The sequence below is a fragment of the Echinops telfairi genome, unplaced genomic scaffold (assembly GCF_000313985.2).
Source record: "Echinops telfairi isolate 266 unplaced genomic scaffold, ASM31398v2 ScPeMD7_2573;HRSCAF=3158, whole genome shotgun sequence".
Lineage (NCBI taxonomy): Eukaryota > Metazoa > Chordata > Mammalia > Afrosoricida > Tenrecidae > Echinops > Echinops telfairi.
In genome coordinates this window covers 2,696,922-2,705,951 of record NW_022106471.1, presented here as the reverse complement: position 1 = coordinate 2,705,951, position 9,030 = coordinate 2,696,922, and the positions used below count along the sequence as shown (strand labels likewise).

The 9,030-nt window shown below is 45.6% G+C and overlaps 1 protein-coding gene across 1 annotated transcript in view; it reads right to left on the bottom strand.

Annotated features, from left to right (window-relative positions):
- Window positions 1-3,938: 3,938 nt before the first annotated feature.
- GKN2 (gastrokine 2) overlaps window positions 3,939-9,030 on the bottom strand; it is a 10,634-nt gene continuing 5,542 nt past the window's right edge. The window contains exons 2-5 of the mRNA XM_013006542.1: window positions 8,529-8,666; window positions 5,778-5,888; window positions 5,019-5,175; window positions 3,939-4,021 (exon numbers count right to left, since the gene is read on the bottom strand). Coding sequence (XP_012861996.1) covers window positions 3,939-4,021; window positions 5,019-5,175; window positions 5,778-5,888; window positions 8,529-8,666 — 489 coding nt within the window. The remainder of the gene's footprint in view (window positions 4,022-5,018; window positions 5,176-5,777; window positions 5,889-8,528; window positions 8,667-9,030) is intronic.

The following is a 9,030-nucleotide window of genomic DNA, read 5'->3' as shown; positions in this document are numbered from 1 at the left end:
AATAACCAGTCTATAATTAATCTCGTTGGAAAAAAATGTGATCCTATGTAGTTATGTTTTGTTTTAAGGTTTCAGTTTTTAAAGTTTCCACATTCCTCTTGAAATCCTCTCTACATTCATTGAATTCATAATTTCCTACAGATTTTCATTAAAAATATCTTAGTCATTTGAGAGTCATGGTTTACTAATTCTAACATTTCAGATCTGTTCTTACGGACTTGTTTATGAGTTCTTGACCATGACTAATAATCTCCTGATCCTTTGGCTGCCTGGTAATATTTAATTATACACAAGATGCTTTGGATACTGCATTATAGATTTTGGATCATCTTTTGCGACCCAGCACAGAACCTACGACCACCAGGCTCCTTCAACTTCCTATGAAGAGTGTACTTTTTTGACTCAGGGCCAAGTTACATTTTGGTTATACTGCCTTAATCCTGTAGAGACTTTCAGCTTTACTAGGCTAAGTCTAGGAACCCTGGTAGTGGTTAAATCTCTGGCTGCTCACCAAAAGCTCCATGCTTCAAACCCACCAGCTGCCCTGTGAGAGACAAATGTGGCTGTCTGTTTCCATAAAGATCTACAGACCTGGACACTGAATGGGGCCCTTCGGGGCCCTGATGGCATAGTGACTTTTTTGTGACTGGGCTGCCAACTGCAAGTTGGAAGTTCAAACTCACCAGCCTCTTTGTAGGAAAACAGATGAGGCTTTCTACTCCCATAAAAACGTAGTCTTGCAAACCGACAGGGACAGCTCTACCATGTCTTCTAGGTCACTAGGAGTCAGAATTGACTCGATGGCACTGGGTGTAGGTTTGGGATTTGTTGTTGTTGGTTTGTTTTATAACAGGGTCGTCCTCTTCTGTCCTTGAACTGCGACATGTAACCGCTGGGCCACCAGGGCTCCATAGTCTGTCCTATAGGGTATGTTGTACTTGACTTGAGAGTAACACCTGGTAGTGGTAGAATAGGTTTATTTGAGTACCCTGGATGGGGCACACAAAACATAAAGGATGCTGGGAGACCTGGTCAGGTGACAAAGGCTGTAACTCTTAGTTGATAAGGTTTCAGTGAAAAGCCCAAGTCTCGACTTGATTCTGTCAGGCTTCCGGCTGTTGGTTTGTGCTGGTCAAGAATGCGTAAACAAGTCAGTAAGAACAGATTTGAAATGTGAGAATTAGTAAATCATGACTCTCAAATGACGAAGATTCTCATCCCAGGTGTGTGTCCTTTGGGCATCTGCCAAGGCTGTGAGCAGTCTGTGTGTAGATTGGGAGCTCCCTCTGCTGGCTCCTGTTCTAGAAACGCCTGCCCCTTGTTCAGAGATGGGTAACTTTAAATGTCTGCAACAGAAAGACCCCGGACCTCCACCTTGAGCACTAGTTTTTCGTGGGCTGCATAGACTAGACCATGACCTGAGGGTGAAGGGGTGTGTTTGTATCATTTCGTTGGTTTCTTTTCTTTCAAAGGTCATATCTTCTTTAATTTTTTCTTGTTTTATGTCCATCCCCAATGCTTCAAAGTAGTTCTTTTTTAAAGATTCTGCCGAGATCTATAATTATTATGGCAGCAGGGTTCATTTGCCATAAACTATTCCACCATTACCAGAACCAGAAGTCCCAATACCTCTTTGTAGTTACTGTGTGTTGGTTCCCTGGTAGTTCCATTCATGCATGGAGTCGGTTATTCAAGCAAATACAATTTCACAGTAAAGTCTTTCATTGGATCTTAATGCTGAGAGCGCTCTCCATGAACAAGTTTATTTCGTTTTCACGCCGTGTCACAAAAGGCCACCCTCACTGAGAGGAACAAAACTTCGTAGGAAAAGAGAATTGCATCTCAAAGCCTCACCTTGCTCCTTGAGAAAATGCCTTGACACTCACACCCTGACCATGACGATTCGCTTGGGCCGGCACTTGTCACCTGAGCAGGTGTCCCAGCACTCTCCATGGTGTGTGTCCCATCCAGGTTTGCTCGTCCTCCCTGATGACGCTCCCAGAGCGCCTGCGGCTTGTGAATCAGGGCGCTAACCTTGGGTTATCCTTTAAGAAGGAGCTTCCGTAGAGTGTCCCCTGGGGGCCAGGCCTCGGAAACTTCTGCACGTCCGCTCTTGGTAAGTATTCAGTGGGAGGCCAGCACTGGGCAGGCCATCAGGGTTAATTCACTTAGAGCAGTGGTTCTCCACCTTCCTCATGCCGTGACCTCTTAATACAGTTCCTCATGCGGTGATGACCCCCCAACCATAACATTATTTCTGTTGCTACTTCATCACTGTCATTTTGCTACTGGGAAAGGGTCATTCGATACCCTAAAGGGGTCGTGACCCACAGGTTGAGACCCGCTGATAGAGCAGAGACAGGACAAGCAGATGTGCGCATGCTACTTTAAAAATGAGAATAATGTGATAAAAAATGAAAGAGAAGAACACATCTCTGAGCGGTCAGTGAAGCCCCAGCAGTGTAGTGGTTAAGCCTTGGGCCACTAACTACAAGGTCAGCAGTTCAGACCCACCAGCCTCCCACTGCCGTAAAGATTTCCAATCTCAAAAAACCACAGTTGTACTGAGTCAGAAGTTTGATGGCAGTGCGTTCGGCTTGTTTGCGTGTGTGTTTGTTTTCACCACCTTCAGGTAACCTTACCCTACAGGGGCCCTGGTGGCATAGTGTTCCACGTTGGGCTGCCATCCTCAAGGTTAGTGGTTTGAAACCACCAGCCACTCTGTGGGAGAAAGATGGGGCGCTCTGCTTCCGTAAAGACGGCGGCAGTTCTACTTGCCCTGTAGGGTTAGGTGACCAGACGTCCCAATTTTTGGCATTTTTTTAAAAGTCCTGATTTTTTTAAAGAATGCATGACAAGCTAGGGAAGGGTCTATTTGGTCCATATAGACCAAATTTTTAATCAAGAACCACCACGCCTGCCTCCCGGTCAATGGTGTCGCACTTCAAATCTGGTCACCTTACCGTAGGGTCACTGTGAGTTGGTATGGACGGGATGGCGGGGAGGACACCATGACTAGTTCCGTGAGACAAGAAATCCCATAGCTAATTGAACTTGGCCTCCAACACTAACACACAAAGATGCCCCTATTCGTCTGGCGCTTGATGACGCACTCTTTCCTGCTGCCATCAGATACTTTTCACAGCAACATCTTACCTCCCCAAAGAGAAAAGAACGTTCTCGGGTACGCTAGCTCTGTCTTGTATCTCTTCCCCCAGCATATCTCCCCAGTGCTAAACATGTGCCCGAAATACACTCACGGATGGCTTTTGAGAAGGAGGCCTACTGTGTCAGACTGAGGACTGACCTACGGCAGGTAGCAATGGTTGTGACACCATTTTCCCTTTGTTTACCTTTCTCACCCGGCTGACCACTCAGTCCACCTGTGCGCCATCTACAGGAGCTGAGAAGTCCCCCACAGTTTGCACGTTATCTGAAACCCTGGGAAGTGTTTTCCTTCTATATATGTGTTGGCTTGTCCTTCCAGGTCAGGGTCTCACCCCTATGATTCTTTCCAGGGGGAGCGGCACTCACCTTTGGTCCTTGGATGAATGACACTCCTTCCTCTCTCTTCGCCCTGTTCCCCAGAACAACGGTCATGGTGGAAGTGTTTAGCAAGGTGAGGCTGTCTCTTTGACCAGCTAAAATGCATTTCCTAATTTGGTGCTCACCCTCCTGAGCAGCCTTCGAAGCCAGGTGCTCATCTTCGGGATAATCTTCACCTGAGCAGTCAAGCTGCTAGATCAGGGCATGGAAGAAGGAAGGATACACACTCCACTCACAAAAGAAGCAACCACCCACGTATCTGGAAGGAGAGCGTTTCATTTTACTATTGAACCTCCCAACGTTTGGGGGGTGCTTGAAAAAGAATACAATTGGGCTGCTGAGTCAAATCCAGACGGTGTCTCTCCAACAAGCGGAAGCCAGCAGGCTGGTGCTTACACGTGAACATCAGCGCAGATGGAAATTCCCAAGATGCCCAGGAGCCCGGCCTTGGCGCAGCCTCCAGCGCCAACTTCCTCTGGAAGGGGGAAAGGTTTTAAAGGAAGAGAGCGCATTAAGAAACAGGGTGTTCGAATGCAGCAAGGAAATGCGTTATGCAAACTTTTTGACCACGGGTTTTTTATATATATATATATATATATATATATATATACACATTCCTAAAACACAAGGAATCCATATATATACATACTCCTAAAATACAAAGAATCCATTGACCCAAGATTTAAGCTATACTTACATTTCAAAAGATCATAATATACTAGCTTTTGTAAGACTGACAATTCCTAGGCGAGATGACTGGCTAAATTTCCGTTGATGCTGCCGCATTCTAGGTTGATGCCACCCATGCATGCATTGACTCATGAGGGTCCGTGTTAAAAGTATCTTGATGGAATTTTTTCTGGACGGTGGTAATGAATGCTATCTATGTTCTTTGTTTACCCTCTTGTGCTCTGGGAAGTTCCTTCTGTTGTGTTCATCAACTGCTGACCCCCGCCTCTCTTTCACTTTGGCCCCTCTGCTGTTTCGAGAAACTTGATACACAGCTGCCAGCAATGACATGTCCTATGTGGCATGGATGGACCGGGGTGAGTCCCTGTCTGTCCGAGTGCTTCGCAGACACTTTTCGGCAACCATCCCATTCTGGATATTGTGAATGTTGCCTAGTGACATCCTTTTTTTGTTTTGTTTTTTTACCATACCCAAAGTATGAAAAATCTAAGGGCTTTTTCCTGAAATGGTGACATGTGAGAAAAGAACAGAAGCCACGAGAGCTTCCTTGCCACCCCAGAAACATATCTACTTTCCCCAGCAGACTATGCACTCCTTAGAGATTAAAGTTCAATTCCTTTTTTGGTCCCCAATATTGAACACAATCTACACACCTTGTAGATGTGTCTTTCCCAAAGCAAACTGAAGTCGAGCCACCGTGTGAATATAACTGTCTTACACACAGCACCTAGCAGCAAGCATGGCCCAGCACTGTCAGAAACACTCGATAAGTCGGTACTCACGTGTCTTTTCAACCACTTCCCCCTTGTACAAGGGAATGTGTTTGCAGAGCTGCTCAATGGGGGACCCAAACAGGAACCAGTTCACATCTGTGATCAGAGACTCCAGAGGATTGTACTTGACCCATGTGTATTTGTTGGAGAACATGGTGTTCAGAGCCTAGAGCAAGCAGTATAGCAGAGGGGTACAAGATCAAGCAAAGGCCTGAGAGCAAACTTTAACTGTTATTCCTCTTGCAGCTCATTACACAGAAGGCAGCCGGGGCCCTTAAGATTGCAGCTCGTTCTGAAAACTTGGTCTGCAGAAAAGTCTCCCTCTGACTGTGATTTTACTCCTGGTCACAACAAAGCCCAGATGTGGGAAGTCCCATGCCCAAGGGAATGTGGATGAGAAGTTCAGGAAGGAGAATTAGGGCCCAGGTCTCTCGTTTGCACACGCCTTCTAGCTTATTATGCCTTCGCGTCTGTCACTGAATAGTATAACTTCATTCCCCCAAGTGCTTTTTCTTGGATCCTTTTCTAAGAAGAGAATCTGTTTAGTCCTTTCTATAAAGAGACTGCAATTTGTTCAAAATTCTTGTGCTCAGGACTTTGGGTTGAAAATAAACACTTTATAGGTACTATCCATGGTGGTTATGATAGGGATCTTCTCCACGTGATAGAAGATGCTTCAATGATGAGAGCCCAGGTTTTCCCCCTCTACATATTGGTGCTGCCTAGTTTAAGCACGGAGAACATTCTACCAAGGGACACCAGAATTACCTTCCTCTCGTAGATGTACCGTTTGAGTTGGTCCAAAGCAGGGATGGCTTTATGGTTCATTTTCAGGATGTAGCAGGCCCTTCGGGACAGCAGCCTGGAAGCAATGTAGCCCTGAGGCAGCAAGAACAGAGTCAACGCCCATCTCCAGTTCTCTGGTCTCTGAACTTGGCATGCGTGATGCCGGAGCTTTAGAGGAAAGACTGACGTGTCCACAATGAGTGCACGTACTTGCTTTACAATTTGCAGCCCAGACTGTCCACTTGGCTTCCTTTATGTATCATTTTATTTGTTCACGTGTCATTTATACCTTGTTTAGAACACTGTAAACCCATGATTTAGGATCCGGTTTTCACGTCATAGGACGAGGGGCCAGTGATCTGGACCTTGAAAAGATCAGGAGAGAGGGACTCCCAGTTTCCTTCTCTTAATGGAATTCTATCCCCACCCCAATCTGGAGCAGCAACAATATTCTTTAGAACCATGCTGCTCAACATGACCTTACTCTCTACAACAACGGTGTAACATCAATTTCAAAATAAATGAAACTAATTGGTTTCGCTCCACTGTTGCACATTTAAGTGTTTCATGGCTGCGGCTGGCTAGTGGCTACTATATTGGAAAAGTGAAGATACAGGACATTTCCGTCTTCCAAAAGAGTTCTATTGGGCAGCGCTGCTTTAGAACCTCTCCTATACCCACCCACCCCCAACATATACTCATACATTTCTTAGTCTAGTCCCCTCTCCTTAGGAGCCCAGGTGGCATTCTGGTTTCATACTGAACCGCTAACCACGGAGCCTGCAGTTCAAAACCATCAGCAGCTCTGCAGGCAAAAGATGAGACTTTCTCCTGCCATAAAGAGTCCAGTCTCAGAAACCCACAGGGGCCGTCCTCTTTGGTCATGTAGGGTCCCTGTGAGTCGGCATCAACTCGATGGCAGTGAGTTTTTCTCTTCTTCTTTGCCACCTTATCTCTTTCTCCAATTTTCTCCAGCCTTTCCCCACCTCAAATCCTCTCGACCTCGAGACAAGATGGGCTGGGGGAAGTTAAGATTAGAAGAACGGTGAAGGGGCAGGACTTCAGAAAAGACCGTGGTACTGCAGAAGCCCAAGTCATTGCATCTCTGACACCGGAACTCTCCGAGTTCCCATTTTTCAATCCTCACAAGTAACACCAGTTCCTGAAATTCCCAAGCAGCCTGAGGTCAAATTGGATGAGGGTGAAAGAAAGCTAGACCGTATCGTCACCACGCTCCACAGAGGCAGGCCCTGGGCCAGGAAACGAGACCTCGTCCTAACCGCATCTTGAAGTAGATCCGCCAGAATGGGTGCGAGCAGTCTCACTCACTCTTGAGTGCAGCAGATATTCCAAACCTTTCTAATGGTTTAAAAGACCAATGGTGCCGCACAGGAAGGTCATTGCCATGAAGAATTTGCTACAAGGAAGGGGTTATTTCAAGCATTTCAAGGGGAGGACAAATTTAGATAATATCCAAGGGCTAGTAGGAGCTGACCTTCTGTCAGACGTTCATAACCTCAGGTTGCCTGTATTTAAAGACACTTTTGGAATTTCCCTGGCCTCTGCTTAAAAACTATTTTAGGGCAACATCCAACAGCCTTTCAAACAGCCGCTTTTAGAGTCTTCTGCTTTCATAAGCATCGGGGAACTTCCAGCCAATGGCAGGAGGCTTGTGAAAAAAACGATCAGAAAATTCAAGGAAAGTTTGGCCAAAGGGCCAGGGAGGTGGGCTATGCCTGGCCTGCCCCACAATTCCCCACTCTCCCAAAAGCTAGCTCTCAATCAGCGTGGGCAAAATAAATGGAAAACAAACAAAATTGAATAAATGAGTGAAGGACAGGATAAATTTTCTGAGTATGTTTTGAGGCTTTTGTTAATATCAGTAACTAGAACTTGGATAGAATTTGATTATGTTACTTCCATACTTTTGTTCTTATGTAAGAAATGGGGTTTGCAACAAATTCTATATCCATAATTAAATATGTAGGATTGTTCCAGTTTTCTGCTATGTTTTATTGTTCTTTTTCTGCATGTTCTGTATGCAAAGCCCTACTTCATTCATGTACTCATCCAATCACTCATTCTCACAATAATTCTGAGAGCCTGGTGGTGGCATAATGGCTACATGTTGGGCTTCTGACGGAAAGGTCAGTAGTTCAAAACTACAAGCCTGCTCTAAGGGAGAAAGATGAGGCTTTCTACTCCTGAAAGCATTACAAATTCAGAAACTCACAAGAGCAATTCTACCCTGTCCTCTAAAAATTCACTGCCATCGAGGCAATGCTGACCCATCCCAGCAGCATTTCTGAGAAGGTAACTGTTGATGGAAACAGAAAGCCCACCCTTTCTTCCTGCACCTCAGCTTCCCAGGGCCACTGGGAGTCAGAATTAACTTGACGGCGGTCATTTGAGGAGGTTTTTATTTTTGTTTTTTGAGAAGTAGCAGATACCATTTTGAGTACTTTGCAGACACTCCCTGAACCCTTCATGGGACGATGTCATCACTCTTGTGTTTGCCTGCAGGGAACCTTGGGCAAATGGGCATGCTCCCAGACTCAATTGTTTTCTTTGACCTGGGTGAGTCTGATTGATTGATTAATTACTTAAGGGGAGAGTAAAGGTGAGGAAATCATTCAAAAAGGGCAGTTCACAAACAAATGTTTCATAAATGGCTGTCGCTCTTCTATTTAAAACCCAAGCCCTGCTGTGTTCGAAGAGCCCGCTGCGCCTTACATGTTTGTAGTCGAAGATCGTGGTGGAGGAGCAGGAGCCTGCGTGGACGTTGATGATGGCGGTGTTTTTTTCATTGTCAATGGTCATGGTCTCCTGAATATTGCCACCATTGTCGAGTGCACTGATGATGTTGTACACCTAGATTTACAACAGACATAAGTGATAAGCATTTAAAGAGCACCTGCCCGTCCCCGAGCCAAAGAAAGCTTTCCACCTGCTATCAATAAGGAACTGGAGTTTGAAACCTCTCTCCCAGGATCCCAGACCAAAGCCCATACAAAAATAAGACGCAAATGCTTCCTCACTGTTTGCGATGAGAACAAGAGCGAGTGGCATCAGAGGAGAAATGAGGTTGACCATGTTTTCAAAATGTGAGTTACTTTTTTGGAGGTATGCTGGTTGGAGAAAAACAACCAGCCCCACTGTTTCCATTGTTGCTTATTTTGGAGATCCCACCCAAAGGTGGCAAATGGACTCTCTCTGGTCAACTCAGATAGTCTTG